Source organism: Ammospiza caudacuta, chromosome 1, assembly GCF_027887145.1.
Source record: "Ammospiza caudacuta isolate bAmmCau1 chromosome 1, bAmmCau1.pri, whole genome shotgun sequence".
In the NCBI taxonomy this organism is placed as follows: domain Eukaryota; kingdom Metazoa; phylum Chordata; class Aves; order Passeriformes; family Passerellidae; genus Ammospiza; species Ammospiza caudacuta.
Genome location: NC_080593.1, coordinates 115,951,657 through 115,973,889, shown reverse-complemented (window position 1 = coordinate 115,973,889; position 22,233 = coordinate 115,951,657). Strand labels below are relative to the sequence as shown.

Sequence of the window (22,233 nt, the reverse complement as noted above, 5' to 3'; positions counted from 1 at the left end):
ATTTGCTGCTGGAAAAGCCCTCATGAGTATTTCAGTGCAAAGCTCCATCTGATAGCACCACAGAGGACCCAATTCTTTCAGGTAAAATGAGCAGGAGAATACCTGCTCAGAGGACCCTGGCAGGCTTAGGTGGGAGACAGCAGCTGAACTAACCTTGTGCTGTGAAGACCAAGTGTATCTGACCAAGTCCAGGAGGTAAATTTTAGGTCCTTGAACATCTGGCATTAAAAATGTTCAGGAGCTGCCAGTTAGTGGAGTTTGGAGGAGCAGGAGGAGCCTGAGACCCCGACGTGCCTGCGCCGACCTCTGCCCCTGCGCTGCCACGGGCTGGGTGTCTGGTCCCCAGGTGGTGTGGCTTTCATCCAGCCCATGCACGTGGTTTTCCTCTCTTTTCTGAGCTCTTTGGTGCATGAGGTGGGGAGGAAAGTGCTGGACTACGACCAGGCCTTGCCCTGAGCAGACTTGTAGCATACAAACACAGTCCATGCCTTGCCTTAGTGCTGTGTTATGTCTCTGCAGGCTCTCCTAGACATTCAACTAGCAGCTTTTTTACCTTGAGGAAATCACTCAGCTGTGAAATTCTGCTTTGCAGTACTGTTACACACTAGGTGGCTGAGTGGACACACCCATTTCATGCTAAAAATGCTTTTGTGAGGTTTAGTTCAGTGCAAAAAACTACCCCAAACTCAATGCTTTGTTAAAAGGATGTGGATTCTCCTATAGCAGAACGGATCTCGTGCAGAAAAGCTGCTAGCATACCTAGAGCTGCAGCATGCCAGAAGCAATTGTTTCCAAAGTTATCTGAAATGAGAGGCTGAAACCTACAGATAAACTTACAGCAGTCATATCTTTTTTTCTATGAATGTTGCATTTTGTTGCATTGACAAATCTATTACATTTTAAAATTTATTTCAACCATTCATTGAAGTGAGATTTTTGGTTGCACTTTAAAAGTTTCTTGGCTGATTTTTTTTTTATGCTGCCTTGCGTGTAGAAGTTGAGATTTGATCTTTCTATTAGTTGGTCACTTATATCACAATTTATTGTAAATCTCTCTGAATGAATATAGCAACTATATGTATAAGTCTGTTGTAATTATACACAAGCTTCTGTTTGACTTCTCTGGTTCATGCAAATCACCCCATAAGTGTGCTGAAGAGGACTTTTTGCTCTGTATCTTGCATATCTGTTGTCTTTGCCCCAGGATTCAGAGTAGGCACACGGTTTACTAATGGGTGTGTAAGATCCTCTGCATAAGAACGAAATGCTAAACATTTAGAGTAAAATGTAAGTACAGGAGCCAAGCTTACACAGAAAAAGTTCCTTTTAATGAATGTACTGGTCAGGAATTGGCTTTTGTAAGAATCACTGGAAATGACTGGTTTCAGGGACATTTTTCAAAGTTTTCTTAAAAGGAACACAAAAGAGCAACTCAGTCAAAGCAGGCATAATCTTGAATGTTTGAACTAAAAATGAAATAAGAAGAAATCTTTGATTCATGCCGAGTCAGCACTAAGTTTAGTGTAGGTATTTCAGGCTGAGCCAAGTGCCTTGCAGGCTTTTTGGCATTAAGCAAACCTCCAGCTGAGTTCAGTTTGGAGTGAAGAGGTGAAGTCTTCCACTACCATGGTCTGAATTCATGTTGTTCACTCTAGGTCAGGACCTTATTTTAACATATTCATACCAGTGAAGAAATCTCACCAAAATCCTAAACTGAGATAAAATAAAGGGTGCCAGGGGACTCCTCATGTGTTAAAACAGCTCTGTAAATGATGTCTTAATCAGTGACACCATTCCCTTAACTTTGCATGAACAGGGCCTTGTAATGTTACCTCTGTCTCTCCTGTAATGAAATCTGCTCATACCAGATGTGAGAAATCATCTCAGAAGCAGATCACTCAGCAATTTGCAGCCAAGTGAAAATGATGGCAGAATCTGTTTTAAAAAATCACTACAGGGCAGTAATCTGTTGTGTCATTTTTTTATTCCCAGATTTAAAAGAATCTGCTCTCATTTTGCATTTTATCTTTTTTATCAGAATAAGGAGGAATGGATTCAATGCTGTAATGAAAAGACATAGTCCTATAAACAATTAAGTGAGGATTTTATAGCTTAATGTCTCTGGTACACAAATGGCTGTTTGCCACTTACTCCATTTGGCTTTCTGGTGAGAGCATGGGCTCTATGTGAGCTAGTATAATTGCTACAAGTAGTGAAATTAAATGGCTTATTGTGTATTTAAACAATTCTTCCCACGTCCTGCATTGTTACACTGCAAAATTAGCAATTGTGGTGTTGGGCTTGTAGATTTATGGACAAGTGTTATCATTAACTTCATCACACACATCTTGCAGGGGTTTATCTTACACAGGCTGGTTTAGATGGATGCACAGATGCAATTTATTCTGCTTCCCACCATGCACAGGAGTGAGAGAGGCAGCAGTAGGACCCCAGGAATCTGCTGAAGTCTTTTCCTTGGCATTGTGCAGGCAGTGCAGGGGGTGCAGAGTAAATCACAGCATCTCAGTCACTCTGGATTGCACTGTTCAGGCAGGGAGCAGAGAAAGGGCAGGGGCTTTGGAAGCTGAATCACTGACAGACCCAAATAAAACTCACTACAGTGCCACTTTTAAGGCTCCTTAGGAATGATATGATAAAATCGCGTACACTTCAAACTCGTTTAATTGGTGTTCTAAAAACCCCAACAGTCTAGTTGTGAATATTTTGCTGGCCAATAAAAAGTAAATGAACATATTGCATGACTGGGAGTCCCTTTTCAAATAAAGCAGCACTTCTACTTTTAGTACCACTTATGAATTGCTCTTTTGGAGAGATAATGATGTATTGGAAAGAGCTTCATATGTTTTAAACTAATACAGGTTTAATAGCTATTCACCACATATTAAAAATTAAATTGTCAATAAGATTATGATTTGTCTCCTCTGCTTAAGAGTTTACAAAATCAGGCAGATGAGACCTAGCATTAAATTTTGGGAGGAAAATTTTCTCCAATTTTATAAAAACTAATTAATATAAAATTTGTTGGTTTGACAATGAAAATATTGTATATATGCCATTAAGTCCATATAACCCAAACAAAGAAACATTGTTCTGTCACAAGAAGCATATTTAAACTGACATAAACAAAATTGGAAATTAGTATTTTCATTATTAAATATGCATGGAAAGAAAGTATTGCACATATTTGTAAAGAATTTTTTAAGAAAAATTATCCCATTACAGAATAAACAGCTTTTAAAATAAGTAAAAAGTTTTCTCTTACATTTTCTTACATGTTTTCTGAATGAACATGGGTATACATTACCTTTATTTAATTATTGATAGTAGTTCAGTTGTCTTTTCTGCAACAGACAAATCCACAATTCTCAAAATTTTAGGACTAAGTTTTTGACCAGATAAATTACCATTAAGTCTGCTGCTAAGTTAGTTTGGTTCATTAGAACAATGCTCCCATAAATCTTACTGCTAACAAATAGATGTGATTGCTTTTCTTTGCCTGAATGCAAATATGAAAATATGAGCTTTTTTATATTCCTGTATTCTGCCATGAAATTCAAAAGGCATGATATTTTCATTATTTGAAAACCAAAAGTTCAGGTTTTTTACAAGTCCTTTTTTTTAAATTTTATTTTTGCTATTGCTGTCTCAGTTGAACTTTATTGATTTTAGAACTGTCTGTGGCAAAAAAAAAAAGAGTGCATATTGATTATTAACTGTCCATAAGGCCATAATGGAATTTCAGCATGGACTATGTTTATTCTTGGCAATTTCTATTAAAAATTCTTACAGCTTTTAATGCGACGACTCACAGCAATGCAAATTAGGAAACTGTCCATGCAGCCCTCAGAGTGTTTAGATTTCAGTCACTGCCCTCTTCTCAGTGCAGGTGACACTGATGGTATGATGGTAAGAGAGCAAGATTTTGGAGAACAAATTTTGACTTGGTGCATAAGGACTTCTACCTCTGCCTCAAACTGCCGCATTGAATTCTGAGGACAAGGTGTGTGTATGTAGAACTGCATACATATAAATATATGTACACAAACACACACATATATGTCACTCTGCACTCACACCCTGCAGGAGTTTCCTTAAGATAAACATTTTTGCAAACATTAGTTTAAGAAATTAAAAATGCTGTGAGCGTAAAGAAAATAAATGCTAGGCATGAAAAACCACGCGGATAAATAACATCTCTGTGTCCTTCCTTCCAAAACCAAATAAAAGCAAATCAAGCAAACTCATCCCAAACCTTCTTCAGAAATCTTGTAATGCAAGCACCTTAACCCTTTAAATTCCATACAAAGCAACTTTTCTTCAGTTCTGTAAGCCTGGCCAAAGGGCTCACAGCTCTGAGGAAGAGCGAGAGGATGAGGATGAGAGGGACTCAGGAGAGGCAGAGCCTCGCTGGCAGCAGCAATGCTGCCCCTCTCCCCAGGAGCTGCTGGTGGGAGACTGAAGCTTGAGAAGGCTGCCCACTGTGCCTCACTCAGGCTTCAATTTCCAGGTTGTTAAAGCAGCAGCAAACACTTCAAACTGTCTCCAAATGAAACCCTCACATCTCGGATCACAAAGCTTACGTTTGCCCTTGTTGTAAAGAAAAACAGCAATTCCCTTGCGTGAGCTGGAATTTGATTCTGGAGTGAAGGGTCTATTGAATATGATAGGACGAAGGACTTGCTTCCAAAATCTTTTTTTTTTTTTAGCAGTTCTTGCAGTGTTATATTTTCTGAAAAAACATGAGTGCTTTTCTCTGAATAATCAGCTGTATCACCATGAAGAAAAGGGTAATCACTTTGTAAAAAGCTTCAGGTTTGGACTATCAAAGATTTGCTTTATTTAAAAAATTTTTATAGAGGCAGTTGGCAATTGCTTAATTTGAAAATACCTAAGAAACCCCTGAAGCATAGATTTTTTCTGATCTCTGTAAAGTTCCCTCTGCTTTGCAGATTCCTGCACTTTCACAGGTTTTTGTTTAGAGGAACTAGCCCCAGCAAAGTACAACAGGTATTGAATATCTCACTAATAAAAAAAGTCAACATTAAAAATGGCTAATTGAACACATACAAATAAACATAGTCTGTGTAACCTTGGCCATTTCATAGTACAAATATTTGTAATAGGAAAGACAGAAATTTACCCAGCAGCATACACAGCAGTGACTACACTGGATATATCTGACAGTCCATTTATCAGGTCTTCTCCATTCTGACAATGCCATTTACAACAGTAACTCTTCAGTTCTGCTTTGCTCTCCTAAAATGGATGGAAATAGTTATAGCAAATTGTTTCTCATGGAATCACTTGGTGTCTTTACAAGCCACTCACATTTGAAGCAGGATCCACAGTTTATAGAGTATTCTAAAAGTACCCATGTAGGCTTTCATATGGCATTACACTGCAAAGAAATACATAATGTGTGAAAACCAGGTTTATGTCAACCTGTAAAAGTCATTTGATAAAATTCATGGACCAATTCTTAAAATCTAAGCTATAAAGAGAATGAAATGTATTAAAAGATTTGAGGTTTATAAAAAGTAACCTTTTATACCATATTTTTACTTTACAAAAATATTGAAATAATCCATGAGTTTTTCACTCTGCACCAGCTTTAAAAAAAATACTATCAAATTTTGACTTGCACCTTTAATGCATCTGAAAGCACCATCAGGGGATACTTTTAACATAAAGTATAATAACTTTAAGTAGATTTAGGGAGGTATTTAAAACCCAAAAGCTTGCATCAAAAGCACTCTATTACAAGAAATTCTAATTTTTAGACACATCTGGACACCAGTCTTGAACAGGCAGAAGAGGCTCTTCCACATAACTTGTTTGTATTATACTTCAGGGAATATACTTACTAAGAGGTGGCTGAAAGCCTTTAAAAGACATCACTTTCACCTTGAGGGGGAAAAAAATCAGAGCTGTCTCTACACATTGAGAGCTTGGTTGGTCTTTCCTGCTTCTTTTTCTGGTAGGGCTTGTGCCACTTGTTGTGTCCCTCAGGCAATATCAACCTTGCAGTTATACAATGTTTGGCACTAGAAGGGTATGGCATGTCAGTCTCTTGTCACACCTGCATACATTCACACACTGAATCATGCATTCTCAGTCCTGAAACAGAGAAGTTTCAGTGTGTTCAGCTCCTTGTGGTTTCTTCTGAAATATCTGAAAGGGGTCCTCCAAAAGTTTAGAATATGAAAACTATACTTCCTTGTTCTTTTACTTTTGTATTTTTTTGCAAATTGAACACTGAATCATGATTATCATTTAATGAATATCACTACGTGCTAGAGCTCCTTATTTCTCCTCAAAACCAGAAGTGAGCTGCATAGAGTTTCTGTTGACAATAATATCAAGAAGTTAAATTGCATTTAAAAAAGATTTTGAAATTCCACAGAAAACAAACAGTTCTGGTAGTGTTAATTTTAATGACCTAGTTAATCAGAATTTAGTTTATTTTCCATTGACAGCCTTATAAACATGATGACATTTCTTTTTAATTAAGAACTATTTTGCAAACCTATTCTAACCTGAATGGTTGATTTATGGGAGTGTTGAAGACTACTAAGCTCCTGTTTTTTGCCCCAGAAAACAGTTTTCCTAACAGCAACACTGTGCGCTACAGTTTTGTTATTTTTGAAAAAGTGTGGGTTTTTTTTTGTTTTTGCCATTGATTGTGGAAATATCAATCATTCATTTCTAAAATAAAATGCACTACTGGCTGAAGCTGAAAGCTCTGGTCAGAGCCTTTATATTGGTTTGATTGTAAGTAGTGTGCAGTCAGAGATTCATAGCAGTGAGGGGTGGTGGATGAGTTCCCCACGCTGATGTAACCGATTTGTATGTGTGGGTCAGGGTTTGGGGGTTTTTGAGGCTTTCAGATGATGCTGCTGTACCAGTGTCCTGCAGACAGACTGCACACAGTGGATCAAATGATAATCATGATGATAGCCAGACTAAGAACGCTATAGCTTGCTGCTCTACTTGTAGTACGCAGTTTAGTTGTTCCTACAGCCCTACTGTCAACCCTTAATTTGGACTGTAACATTGGAGCTGCTCCAAGCTGTGTTTTTGCTTTGTCTACAACGTGGTTTCATATTCCAAGCGCTCCTGAATAAGGGCATCATCCTTATACTGTAGCCGTGGAGGAGCAGGGGAACATTCAAACGCTAAGATCGCCTTCCTCAGGCTCCTGTCCAACACGTGTCTCTCCCATGCCGGGTACCTGTTCCTGAACAGATCGATTTTAATGACAGACTCCTCAATCCTTGGTGGCCGGGAGGAAGGTGTGGATGGTGCAGTGGGTCTCACCTGAAACACAGGCACACACCCGTCCCTCTCCGCGAATTTCTGATCCCGCTCGCTCGTGACGCTCCGGTTGTTGGAGATGGAGCGCAGGGTGCTCGTGGCCACCTCTGGGGGAAGGGTGAAGGCAGCAGCAGGGTCCTCACAAGCACAGCTTGGTGACTGCCCAAACCTCGGTCCGTTGGGGTGAAAGAAGGCATAGTACATCAGCATAAAAACAATGCCTGTTAAAAAGCTGCTGAACACTACACACAGTGCTGGTATGGCAAATGCATCGGAGATTGGAGGGGCCTTGTACAGATACCAGAGAACGCTCAAGGCGGTGTTTTCTAAAAGGATGACAAAATAGTAAATGAAAAGCCTACAGCGTGTCCTCCCTTCCTTGACGTTGAACCAGCTGAAGATGTAGATTATCCCAACAACCATGTCGAAAACTATCTCCTCCCACTTAGTGATGCAAAACTCAGTCTCGCAGTGAACGATCCAGAAGGTCATGATGCACCAGTGCAGCACGATGAAGATCCCAAAGTACAGCTGGAAAACCGAGGCAAACAGAGCAAAAGTAATGACCCTTGCTGCAATGGTGAAGAAGTGCCAGCAAAACTGGATTATAACAGCCATGTAACTGATGGGCTTCTTGTCATCGCGGGAGTCACGGAGGGCCTTTTGGTAGGAAGCCAAAGCCCAAGCCAGGGATACAAGGGATGCTGCAGCAGTAAGACCTAGGAGGAAACAGGAGATGCAGTTAAGGCATAATTAATATGTCAGCACTTGGCTGAAAACAGGGAGATCCTTGCTGCTTTAAATATGTTCTCCACCTCTGGCACAATAAAACCTCTTCCCTCTCCTTTACTCAGAGAAACGAACCTCTGCTGCTGAGATTTCGTTGCCTGATGCTGGATGCACATAAACAAGAGCAGCTATTAAACCACGCTCTGAACCTCTTCCCTAGCAATCACATATTTGAAACAAATTAATTAATTCACAGCATTGAGCAAGTCAGGAATAGGTGTCTCTGTCAGCTGTTGTGATTGAAGAGCACCTACTGTGGTTTATGTTTTCAAGAAAGAATATGCATTTTCTGATTTTGATAAGCCATTAAAGAAACCTAATATAAAGCAACCAAGTCTTTCTAATTAAAATACCAGCATCATCTACATATACACTAAATCAATGACAATGTGAGCATATATTTACATAAAATCTATTAAAAATAATTTTATGTTGTTATTGTTACATCAAAATTTAAACCGCCTTATTCTTGCTGAGGGAAAAAATTGACCATTTTGATATTTTCACCCTTTTAAAACAGAATTTTAATAAGTAGAAAATGTCAGAACTCACTTTCTTCCATCTGGAAATTACATTTATTTTTAAAATGTTGGAATTTTTTACAGAATTAAAATAATGAGTAAAGATGCTCCTAAAGTAGGGGGTGATATATTTTAATTTATATAGCCATTCTATCTCCAATATATCACAGAACTGCCTGTTAACAAGGCCCTACATGAAAATATTTTAGTAAAACCTGACAAATATTTAAAGCATTCAACATGAAATTATTTCTCATAAGATTTAAAACATTAGTTTTGTGAAAATACAAAAACTGTAAAACAATTGTTAAAAAAACAGGCCTTTTCTCATACTTATTTTAAATGTATATTCTTTTCTCCTCAAGGGAATTTGATTCTTGTCAGTAGGTAAATTTAGGAAAAAAATGCTGCTTTGAAATGAATCTGACTTTTAAACTAATCTGTTGCTTCCAGACACTACCAGAAAAACACCTTACATTCCCATTTCAAAAATGGTATAGATCAGCATAATTATTCAAATGATAAATACTTACATAGCATTCTGGTAGAAATGAATGATAATTCTTCTTTACTAGAAGATTAATTTTTATTTACTTATGCCTTGTATCCAGCTGCTTTGGATGGAAATGGGAATTGCAATTGAAATGCAAAATCCTTGCCTTTCAAGTGTATTTATTATTTATATAAAATTGCAATAAATGTTGTATACAGGGGAAAAATGTATCAAGCATTTTATATTTAAAACTGGTTTAATACCAAAGCTAATTTTACATACAGCTAATGAATGAATTCATAAGTCTCAGGATCCCAGACTGAGAATTTATTCATAGGCCATTTAATGATAATGATGCTTCAGCTTATTCTATTTCTAAGCAGTTCCTTAACTTTGAACTAGTTATTGAAGTAAATCAAACTGGCATGAAGCAAACATTTCTTTTGTCTGCTGTTAAAAGCTGTTTAATCATTTCGACAAGCTTTAGTTCTGGATGCATAGCCAGTATTTTTCTTCCTAATTAAACAGTTTTCTTTAGAACTTAACAATCAAGAATATATTTCTTAAATATTATGAATTTTAGGAAGTTGTATTAATAGCAAATGTTAAATTTAAGCCTAAATACACGATGCTATTTACTTTGAAAGAAAACAAAAAAAGTTTATTTTAAAAGAGAAAAAAACGTAAGTTATGGAGATAAAATCTATTTAAACAATTCACTTGGCATAACACACTAAGATTTTGCTCAGTAATTAATATGGAGCGATTCATTGCTTTCAGGAGGGATTCTGTTTGCCAGTGTTTCTTCCTCTCTGGCAGGGTGCTAATAATGTTGTGAGCTCCCATGAATCCATGAATTGAAAATCCCCTCATTTCAAAAATAAAAAAAAATAACAACAATCAGCAGAAATATAAAGGAAACTTAGGATTCCAGGGAGAATTTTTAATAAAACTTCATAATTTTTCTTCCCATGCAGATGCCTGCATGAAAAAACCACCGAAGTTACTTCTGGAATCTTCCTTCATGGACAAAATAAGCTATCAGCAATGAAGACAGGAAAGAGACATGGTATAAATTGGTGTTTTCATTTCTGATGTGTATATTTGCTTTTTCACACTGAGCTGCCTTTCTGTTTCCATTATCTCTGATGACAACCCTGGGAGCTGAAAATGTAAGTTCTTGTTTTCCTGTAGGAATGTTTTAAGTATTGAGAAAACACAGTTCATTTCCCTCATGAAATGAAAAGTTAGGAAAGGTAGATGGATAGTATAAAGAATCTTTCAATACAAACAAGCCACTCTGAACAAGAACTCAAGAATAGCATTATCAGCTGAGGAAAAAGTAATGTGAGCGAGAAATCCATATATTTTCTTTGCAAATCTAACTTTAATGACCTCACACACTCCCCCAGAGGTTTGAAGAGATATCATCAGTTTTGCATTAGGAAGTGTAAAATCATTCAATAATGCACACAAAATACAATGTTAAACTCACAGGAATTTCCACTGTTCTAAAGCTAATTAATTCATAGTCACTGTCTGGGACATAAAGAAGCAAGTACAATAGCTGTGTAATTCTGTTATTTAAATAGTCATTAATATGGAATCATCTTCTGCTTTTACAGAACAAACTCAGGGATACTGGCATACAGGGGAGAAAAGGAGACAAGGGAATGTACAAAAGGGAGGAATTGCCAGTTAATGTATTCTGTGTCTGCTCTTGGCTATTGGCAGTTGTATTAGGGATATGGAATTAAGACAAAGTTAAATGCTTCATGGGCTCCATCCATTTTTCTTTATTGATGAGACCAAGCACTAAAGAATTATTGAAAGTAAATTAATGATGAGAAGAGTGATGTAGAAGTGATGCAAATGGCAGTTTGCTAATAAATGTCACTATATAAATAATTCACTGGGAATGGTTAGAAATAAAGTGAATTATTGTAGTACTAAATGGATAATTCATTAATTAGAATATATTGATGCATATAAACCTCTTTATCCCTATTTCAAAGAGGAACTAAAATAAATTTCTATTGCTATCAAGCAAACATTGCAGCAATGCAGGTGCAGTCAGGAAGACTTATTTGCCACTCAGAAATGAACAGAGATTGGACAAGATCTGTGGGGCCACTGTCCATGAAGAATAAAAATCAGCTTTCCTACTTGCTCATCTGCAGTCTCTGCACTCTTTTTGGGTACTGCAGCAGCTTTCTGTTGTGTTTGACTCTCTTGTATTATGAATCTATGAATATTTAGGGTCTTGATTTTTGAAATTAAAACTAAATAGCCATTCCCAGTGAATATGTACACAAGCAGCTATATGCTCATCCACTACAGACTGTTACAAGAACAAGAAAGCAGGAATTCTCTAAAATGGCCTTAGGAAGCATGGAAGCATGCTCCATGTTTCTTTCTTTTCTAAAGCGGAACCTTTCAACATTTTCCACAGTATATGATTTGATCTCTAAAGTTCTGTCCTGAAGAGGAAAGAAATGAAGGCTTTGCACAGGAAAAACATCACAATTTGCATCAGAAAAGGGATGCTTTTGAATGGTTCTAAAGTGGACACCTGAAACACCCTAAATAGCAAAGAGTGGGAGTGTACATACCCACTTTCAGCCTTTGCAGCATAGCCCATCCACAATAGTCACAACAGAAAAAAAATAGTGCATTGTATCAGGACAACATTCTGCCAGGAACTAATTATAATCTGGTTGGAGTGAAAAATACAATTTAACCTCTTTTATTCTTTGAATGGTTTGCATTACTTAATTTGTATAAAGGAATGACATCTTTTTAATTACAAATGAGTTTCAGATGTTCTTAACATAGTGAGAGTATATCAGACTTTCTGTCTGATAAACAAAGAACAGGATTGCTTTGATTCAATCATAATTTTACTTTATTTCCCTGAAATTATTAATTTCCCCATATATGATATGTGCTTGCATTTTGTAGATTGTGACATTTCTCTATGTGTACTTTAAATATAATACATAACACACTACAATGAACTACAGCTCATTAAAGACAAGATAAAAAACTAACACACATGACTTTCACAAGTGAAAGCAAATGCATATGAAGGAAAAGAAAATGTATGCAGAGATGAATACATTCAAAAATGTATTATTGTTTCAAGGAAGAAAGCAAACTTGGATAACTAGGTCAGAACCAATGGAATTCTCCTCAATGGCATTTTTGGGAAACCTGATTTGGACTTGAAAGATTAAAGGTATATCCACGTCCATAAATGACTTTTTTTCTAATCATATCAGTACATAAATCCTATATAGCATAAGGACAGAACAACTCGAGTCAGCTGGAAACCCTACAAATGAATGAACTGATCTGAGAAAGTGCTCCTTGACATTCAACCTGATTTCAGAAATCAAACTCCTGCCAAGGTGTCTGTCTGCTTCATCCTTCCTTCAAAACTTGTACTCATCTCATCATTTCCAGGAGTAAATTCATCTAAAAGCAGGAATACCAAATGCAGCAGGACATCTAGGTGTGACAACAGTGCCTGGGATGTGAGACTTTGAAACATTATTTTAAGAAAGCCTATTTTTTGATTTTCCTTCTCAGCTGGGGAAGTGACATTACATGCATCCAAGCTTCCAGGTGCTTCTCTGAACCACAGCCAAAGATCTATAATATTCACATCTCAGTTCTTTAAGAAACAGCATGACTGTATCCCTCCAGCTTCAGAAAATGTCTTGCTATATTTACACATCTGCAACGCTGCTCTGGGAGTGTAGGCACAAGCTAAAGACTCACGTGGAGGCAGCCTTGCAGGCAGCTTAAAAAGAGTCTATGGGTTTCTGCACTAGTTCTTTTGCTCCCAAACACAGTGTATGACAGCAATGTGTGTCACGGTGTGCATACTGTTCTTCCATACATGGTTTAGTACACAGGAGGCTTTGCATGCTTTAAGGGCAGCTCTTGGTCACATCAAGGGCCATGTGTCCCGGTCATCAGTACGTGTTTCATGCTCATGGATCTCATGATCAATACCATGAGATGAAACTTAAAGATGAATCTTACTTTTGTTTCATGCGTTCCTGTTTTCTAAAGGGATAACAATATAAACTCTTGCTCTCACCTGGGCTGTTTCCCCATAAACACATTGCCAAAACAATCCTATTACCTTTCCACATCAACAAGTTTGTCATGTATTAGCTATCATAAACCAAGATCAAAGGCTTTCTGTTCAACTGAAATAAGCTTCCTGAGGTCAGAAAAGCACTTTTTTCTTTTTTCTTAACTCCCACTATATCTGATTGTGACTAGATTGAAATGGCACCCTCTTGAAATGTTCCACTCCTGTGGTTTTACACTCAGACTGTTTCCTACTCACAAACATGGGAGTATCAGTGTCTGAGGATGAGTCTCCAGAAGTTCACATTTCCAGTTTTTGCCACGGCCCTTATTCATCGCTGGGGATTTTCAAGGCAGCACAGATGGTTTCATCAATTTGCCAACGTTCAGCTTAACTTTCTCCCACTGCATACCAAAGGGGATTAATGCAGCATAATGTGCGTTAGGAACTCTTCCCTGTTGAAATGTAAGTCAGCATTACACCTGATATTACTCCTCCTTTGTGTTACACAATACCCATAGAACATGCTAGCACATATATAGGAATAATGTCTCCCATGATTCCTCTTAGCTGCTTTCAATAGACACTTCTGGTGCTACAACTTCCAGCTGCTTCTTTAATTTGCCTCTCCACAACAACTTGTCATTGCCCTGAAAATCAAGAAATACTCTTTGTATTACTTTCAGCCTTATTCATTTTACCTACTCCTAATTTTTTACCAGCAATGGTCTGGACTCTGTGTAGAGAACCAAAGTTAAATGGCAAAAGTTTGGCTTATTTTATGTATCTTTAGCAGTTTCTTAGGTCTGTACAGGACACCTGCCTAATGATTTATCTCTTTCTGAATTCAGAGTCTCATCCACCTTAACAAATCTAACTTTAGACAGTGTTGAGAAGCTTCTGCTGAGCAGCAACCCTGGTCATAGCTTTATTTCAATGGTCATAATTTTATTTCAAGATAAAATAAAGCACAGTCGTCCTTTGCCTTGCCCTTAAATCCAAACTAACTATTTTACCCAGTTTTTGCTAATGTTTCAGGAATTGTATTAGAAACTATGAATACAATCAACACAGATAGAGAGAGGCAACTTGGTATGCAGGGACCGCAAGAACCATGAAAGCTGGCTCTCTCCTGTCTTTCAAAAGACCAGAGTAAGTAATTGAGATCTCTCTTTCTTCACAAACACCAAAAGCTCCATGACTTCTCCTCTATCTGTAGAAGTAATTGGCTGCTTCAGATACTCGAATGGAAGTCTCACTGTCAGAATACCCCAGCTAAGGCCAGTTACTAGCTCCCATGCTGGGTGATCTCTTCCCCTTCAATTACATTTTTCTAAGATTTGTTATTTTCTTGCTCTACTAAAGATGTGTTAAACTTTCAGTTTAGGAGTCCTCATTAGCCACCAATCAAGTCCAGTCCTTCAGTGGCAGTGACACCACCAGGTACTCATGTGCGCCGAGCAGTCTGTGTGCTGCCAGGCTTGGCAAGACAGCATGAGATCATTTTCCCTGTTAGGAGTCTAAACTTAGATTCTGTACTTTCACAGCTAGACTCCTTGTCTGTTAGGTAATTTGGTGTCTTTTATTCCAGTGAAGTATGTGCAGCACAAACATACCCACTGACTCCAGGCTCATTTCCATGATTTCTACATTTCAGGGCTTTCAATGCCTTGAGCCTGCTGCAAGAAATCAAGGGATTATTTGGAGAATACAGCAACCCCAAGCAGAACCAGCCCCCTGCCATTAGCTCTTAAGAAACATCATGACAACATAATGCTAAGCTAAATATAGGGCACCATCTATGGGAGACAGCTCCACCTGCACTGCACTTGATAAGGTACTTTGATGGAAATGCTGTCTGTGATTGGAGTGATGAATGACTTGTCCCATGCACGGACACCTTCCACAGCACCTATGGCAGCAGGAGCAGCCCCTCTCCCTGCCACCCAGCAGGAGAATGAGAAAAAGATGGAGTTTACTAGACATGTAAAAACCCTGTTACAACTTAACTCTTGAAGAAATGCCTTCCTGCTGGCCCACATTTCGGTGATTTCACCAGCACTTTTCTGTCAAGCTTTTATATGCTCTTGCTTATGCAGCTTCTGTAAAAATTCTGTCCTCATATATTTCACTGATCTGGAGGAACCAGCCACACAGATCTTCATTCCATGGCATCTAACAAGAGCAGCTGGAACTTTTTTAATGGGAAATGCTTTGGAAAAATATTAAAGTGAACCCCCCATCATCCCTACAATATAAACAGTAAATGCCATTTAGATTATTTAAGTCTTCTGTTAAAGAATACACAAAATTAAAAAAAAAATATATATTAATTAGTCTATAAGAGTGCATAAGCATGAACAGGGAGAAAATTAGTATTAGCATTTGTTTCTTTTGCAAAGTCACTGTGTCACCTGCCCCAAGGTTTGCATGCCATCCTTCTCAGCTCACAGGGCAGGGACCTGCCAAACGTTGGTGGCTGGCTTGGCACTGCTGCAGGTGTGGACTGAACCCACACATCAAAAAAGGGCAAAAAAGTAAAACTTTGTATTAACAACTCTCAGAGCAACAATACAAAACTAGAACTGAAATGGTTACAAAATTTGGAAATAAATCTGTTGACTTGAAAGCATAGTGGTGCTGCAGACCACATTGGTTTCCTAATCAATTCTCCATGGAACCGTTTTCTAATTGCTTTCTAACTCTTTTTTAATTGGTTGTCAGGTGCCCAAGTGCTGGCAGGGAGACACATGGGGTGGCCTCCATGAGGAGAGGTCAGAGCCTGTCCCATGTGGGACGCAGTGGTTTCCAGCCAATTTCCAGACAGCTACAAAGTGATATACCACAGAATGCAGCTGAGCCCGCCAGTCAATTGTTGGTGCCTCCGAAAAACATATTTAAGAATTTATGTTTAAAAATGTCTAATAGGCAGAGGAGCAGGGGAAATAAGGATGAGAGAGCAGCCATGTAAGCACTAAAGTGAGAGAAGAAGGAAGGGGATGAGGTTCTCCAGGCAACTGTTTGACAGAATCATGGCGGAGCAGGTAATTTCCCACTGCCTGTGAAGGACCATGATGGAGAGTATGTACACCCTACAGCCTCTGGATAATTCCTGAAGGAACATATGGTCTTTGGAAAGCCCACACTGGAGCAGTTTTTTCTTGAAGGAACTATACCATGTAGGAGAGATACCATGCTGAAGCAAATTAAAAGTGTGAGGAGAACAAAGCAGGAGAGAGAAAATGGTACTGGACTGACTGTAACTCCCCATTCCCCATCCTCCTGTTCCACATGGAAGGGGAAGGCAGAAGGACCGGGGATGAAAGAATAAAGTTTATTGTGGTAAAAAGAATACAGGGGAGAAATCTTGCTTTAATTAGTCCATGTTTCCCACTATCCACATGCTTTCCTTGGCAATTAATTATATTAATTATTATATTGAAATTTGAGTCTGTTTTTCCTGTGATGGTAACTGGCAAAATATCTCCCTACCTTTACCTCAGCCCACAAAGATTTTTTCCTCTTTTCTCACCCTGTCCTGTTGAGGAAGCAGAGTAAATGAGCAGCTGGGTGGGTGTCTGTCTGCAGTCCAAGGTCAACCCATCCCATGAATCACCTCATTTCAATATATTTTTGCATGCACAAACTGTACATATGGTCATGGCTTTAGGGGCCAGATTGTGTCTGCTCCCTCCAGGACCAGTCAAGAAAATTACTTTTTCTTTGCACAGGGATACATGAAACACTCCTCAAAATACTGTAAATCCTCCTTCCTCTGAAGGGTGTCTCACCACCTGCCAGTGATCTACAATGTACTGGCTGCCTCAGAAATGGATGTCTGAGAATATCAAAGCTGTCACATTATTTCCTGAGATTTAATGAGAGGATATGGAAGAAGAGTGCACCGAATACCTGGGACAATTGGAAGGTTACTACAAATAAAATTTTTCAATGCCTGTAGAGAAAAGTACAAATTCTGGAAAAGGAGGCACCTATAAAATTTTTTGTGTTTTAGTTTGATATAATCACAAAAAATTCACCATTTCAATTTTTTAGTGGAACGTGTAAAATAATTGATACTTCAGTAAAATGCTTCATAGGTGTAGAGATCTATTGAAAGTGAGACAGCACAGTAACAATCAATGTAAAATACAAAACACAGAGCATTGCGTGATGAACATTGAGTCAATCCTATAATTGTGTTCAAAGACGTGAATAGGAATTCAAAAGTTTCAAACAAGGGACAAAACCTCCTTCCAAGGGACATTTGCCTTGCCATTAAATATGGCACTTTTTCAGTCTGAATTTATCTACCTTTGGTTTTCAGCCATTGATTTGGCTGAAGTTGTGTAGGATTCAAATAACTTAAGCATAATATTTCATGGACCTTCAGAGTTTTAAAAATTAAAATTTTCCAGGGCATCAGTTTTTTACTCAGAAGCCCTCAGTAGTACACAGCTGAAGACAATTTTCCTAAGCCTGAGATGAGCTGATGAAAGATATATATTTTTACTATTAACCAAGATTTCTGATATGTTTTCTGCAAGCACCCCACAAGCAAAACAGCTTGAAATGATCATACTGGCTGCAATATGGTGGAACATATCAGAAATAGAATCTGGCAAATTCAAACTATCTCTTCTGAATATTTTTTTCATGACATAGTGAGTATCCTAAACTTCAAATAGCACTATCACACTAGTTCTAGAAATGTCTGCTGAGGATTTGGAAAAGGAAGGGCTAAATCAATATTTAAAACACACCAGAGATTTTTTTTTTAAGATATTTCACTAGGCGTGGCCAGCACACAACACAGACAAGAGTAGAAGCCAAGATGCATTTTGGCATGAAAAATATTTCAAATATCTTGTACCAAGTTTTACTACAAATCAATAACATGGGACCAGGTCACTGGCAAAAAAAAAATACTGACTCCATGCAAAGATAGCATGGGGCCCTTAAATCTCCTTAGGTCATGATTTTAGGATTGGCTTTCAGTGGTTCATAGGCTCATATTGGCTTTCTGAAAGGAGATAAATTTCAGCCCTTATTAAGGAACTGATATTTCTCCCACTTGCACATTAAAATCAGTCTGAAGTTAGTACCTTATTTGACACAATTTGTCTAAGAAACATTTTGTATATGTAGCATTTTTTTGTGTTTGTCTTTTAAACCTCTCTAAGCTGACAAGAGATGTTGAGTTTAATGCCTGATATGATGCTGAGGGACAAAACACAATTAGTGTCACTCTGAAAAAGAAATCAATTTAGTATTTGTTGAATCCCACTTAGCAAAGGAAAAACTGGAGCTGTTAGTTCATGTTATACATGGAGAAGTTTCCTTTAGATCAAACTCTTTGCTATGTTTCTTTCACTTCGATAAAAGTTCAAGAGTATTTTCACAGTAATTCATCAAATAGACTTATTTTTTTGTTATTGAAAAAGCAATCACTAACCTCTCCTCCTCTATCTCAAAAGAAAATCCATATTTTCACCTACTGTGGGGATAATGCAAATTGAGCCAAAGCCTAACAAGCTGTTTTGAAGAATATTCAGCGTATTTTGAAGATTAATTCTGCTTCCAGGTCATGCCATGCTTGGATTATTTTAGGTCTCATATTTACGTCTTTGTCTTCATTATTAGTTGCAAAATTATTAATTTTCAGTAAGAAAGATCTACAGCTCTATATCTACCACTCACCTATGTCTGATATGGTTGGAATATATACACATGATATATGCAGGTAAGTATTACACACATTCTGTATGTACAGCATATTTAGAGTTATATACTACACACAGACAGAAAAACTGGTGCAATTTGAATATACCAAGCAAAATAATAACTCAAAATTTCCTCTGAAAAGCTTTTCCAATATTTATCTATGGCTTGTGCCAAAAATTTGCTCCTTGTTGCAAGTTTAAATGAATCTAATTTCCATTTCTGCTACTTGTCTGGAAGATTGAAAAAGTTCCCCTGGCTCCTGTCATTAAGGTTGTTTTTTTCCAAATGTATAAGTACCCAGTGATTGATTTACTCCTTCAGCCTTTCCCCAATATTCTAGGCTTATGAGTTCCTAAAAGACTTATATCCCAATGGTTGGTTGATGGCCTCTGAGACCATTTTTTTCCCTGTCCTTTGAATTTCCTTGAGTAGCTCCTTCCTCCAGGAGCTGTGAGTCACAGAACAGGGCACAGTGGTCTTGTTGGTGGTGTTCAAAGTGGTTTGATCTTTTTAATGTCTCTACTGCATATTTTTTTTCCTCTTCGTGCATGGATCAATATAAGGTTCAAAGTGTCAACTTGACACTGAGATCTCACAAAAAGCTCTTCCCTCTCCTGCTCTGCAATCTTCTGAATTACTGTTTTCCAAGACAGACAATGGGTCTGTCACACCCATCCCATGGGTATGTTTCTGATTGTAAAATACACTTTCCTGTATTAAACCATATTTAGTTGGTGGGGATAAGTTTTGGCCAGTCAGTCAGATTGGCCTGTGATGGCAGCTGTCCTAAGCACTATCAGCTACCCTCACATCCCTGTGCAAAGCCTGGAAATGCCAGTCAGTGGAAACCCAGCTGGCAAATGATACATGTCACCATCCATAAGGCTATCAAACAAGAGAGAGAGAGCAAGGGCAGGCATTTAGTAGGTGCTCCTCAATACCCCCTCACTTGTTCTTTCCTAATTTCCATATCCATCCAGATGACAGATTTTAGTACACTTTAAATGAGCTCTACTCCTTCCTGCTTCAAGATCTCATGTGATTTTAAGTCATATGAACTTAAAAAATAGAAATTATTCATTATTCATTATAGTTGCTGTGATCATTCTGGCTTCTGAGCTTGTCAGTGAATGATTACAAGTCTGGGTAACAAGACTTGATATCCAATAAACAAAAAGGTTTGCAGAATTCTACTGTCTCATTTCTAATTCTTTGTTACCTGAGTACACAGTTGACATTTCTATTATTTTTTGCTGAATTAAAGCCAGGATAATCTATATTAATGTTTATTTCTGCGCACACTTCCTTTTAAAATGTTTAGATTTGTTTCTTTATGCATCTGCACATCAGTGTGCTCTATGGCAATTGTTAACTGATTTCAACAGAATTTGACACAGAAACAGATGTTTCAAAGATGCTAAGTTCTGTGAGGTTTAGGGAAGACAATAGCTAGAGAAGGGCCCAAAGAAATGTTCCCACTTAAAGTATAGCAGACTTCAGGCATTTCATTTTTATGCCTGAATTTCAGGCATTTTTATGCCTTCAGGCATTTTTATTTCAACAGCTAGGGACCAATTAGTAAGTGAATAAATATGTCCCTGGCAGCTGGCAAATTCACAAAGATGTAACTTTGAGCTAATCCCAGCAGATATTGCCTCTTAGCCATCCAAACCCAAAGTCATGAGAGAGAACTCAGAATAAAGAAGGGAGTGAACAGCAGAGTGTGACAACCCAGGGGATCTGAGGAAAAAAAATGGATATATTATCTGGGCAGTGGTTAAGGCAGGAAATGAGGCTTCATTATTTTTGCTGCTTGAAGAATGTATGTTAATAGGCACTCTCCTTTTTTTGAACTCATCTGCTTCTCCAATATTTTGTTAAAATATAACGTTTCAGTGTCTCCAGACATACACGCCAGGGTCCTCCAGGCTGGAACATGAAATAGTTCAGGCTGGACACAGAACACAAAGAGGGCCCTGCAAATGGAATTCAAACACTTAGATCATGTTTTAAAGATTACTGAACACCTACCTTAAAGTGCAGATAAATGAGTATTAGTTTTACAGCAGTATGACTGTAAATCAGATTCTCTGCCGACACAAAGGGGGAAGTGACAGTCAGCTGCATGCCTAATATTTATTTGATTTATTGTTTTTCTGATACAGTGTGACAGCAGATTAGCAAAGCATTTTTATGACACTCATGATCTAGAAGTTATCAACTCACATCACTGGGACATTTTAACAAAGAGAATAACAATAATAAAGCATTCAATCTATAACAGTTACCTAAGTATGTGGGATTCATATTCTCTGAACCTGAGAGAAACAGTGAGAGAAGCAGAGAAAAGAATGATCAAAACAATTCTTATCTCATTTGCTGCTCATGTGTTGTGCCAAAATAGAATGATATGGAGATTGTTTACCTAGAGTGATGGTGTTTTGTTTACCCAAAGTGTTGGTGTTTGGCCCTATCAAGGCCAAGTGTATGTTCAGACTGTCGGTCAGCAGACAGTCACAAGATTTTGTTGAGGTGAATGCTTGTGCAGATTCAGTTCAGATGTAGTGTAATACAGTATAGAATACTATAGTATAATAAAGTAATTAATTAGCCTTCTGATATCAGTGGAGTCAGATGCATCACTTTCTCACCATCATCGGGGTTGCCCTGCCTTTACTACATAAGTAAATAATTTGATATAAAAATCCAGTAACAACTGATAAAAGCCCAGGAGCAGTAGTTCTACACGTATTGGTGAAAATACTAGACTAGTAGAATATGGTTACTCTGGTCCACCCTAATAATTTTGATTTGGAAAGGAAACAGGATAGTGTGCATGTCCTTGATTGGGGGAAGGTATGCTAAGAAATATGCTATTTTCCTTCAGCTTTAGTAGTTATTTGGATATGCAACTGTGAATGACTCTTCATTCAGCCTGCAGAAAACTAGCTTATCTCTGCTACTGCACTTAGATAACTCATCCCTCTCAGTCAATTAGAAACATAACTGTTCGTTAGAAAACAAAGCTCATAGAAAGCCCTCTGAGCCATGCCATAAACACACTGCCAAGCAAAGAATCAAAATCAGCACCATGACAAACTAATATCCCATTTTGAGATTTGAAAGGTAATATGAAAATATACTTCAAAGAGTTCAGATTCCCAGTTAGAGGAAAAAAAAGTGCCATGATCTATTTGTGCAAATGATCTTCCACAGAGAGATGAAGTAAATAGGTTAGGCATTTATTTTTTTAATAGTTGTGGTTC

The 22,233-nt window shown here is 37.8% G+C and overlaps 1 protein-coding gene across 1 annotated transcript in view; it reads right to left on the bottom strand.

The window, feature by feature from the left end:
* Window positions 1–7,107: 7,107 nt before the first annotated feature.
* XKR4 (XK related 4) overlaps window positions 7,108–22,233 on the bottom strand; it is a 212,242-nt gene continuing 197,116 nt past the window's right edge. The window contains exon 3 of the mRNA XM_058817766.1: window positions 7,108–8,054. Within this exon, the coding sequence (XP_058673749.1) occupies window positions 7,108–8,054 (947 nt within the window). The remainder of the gene's footprint in view (window positions 8,055–22,233) is intronic.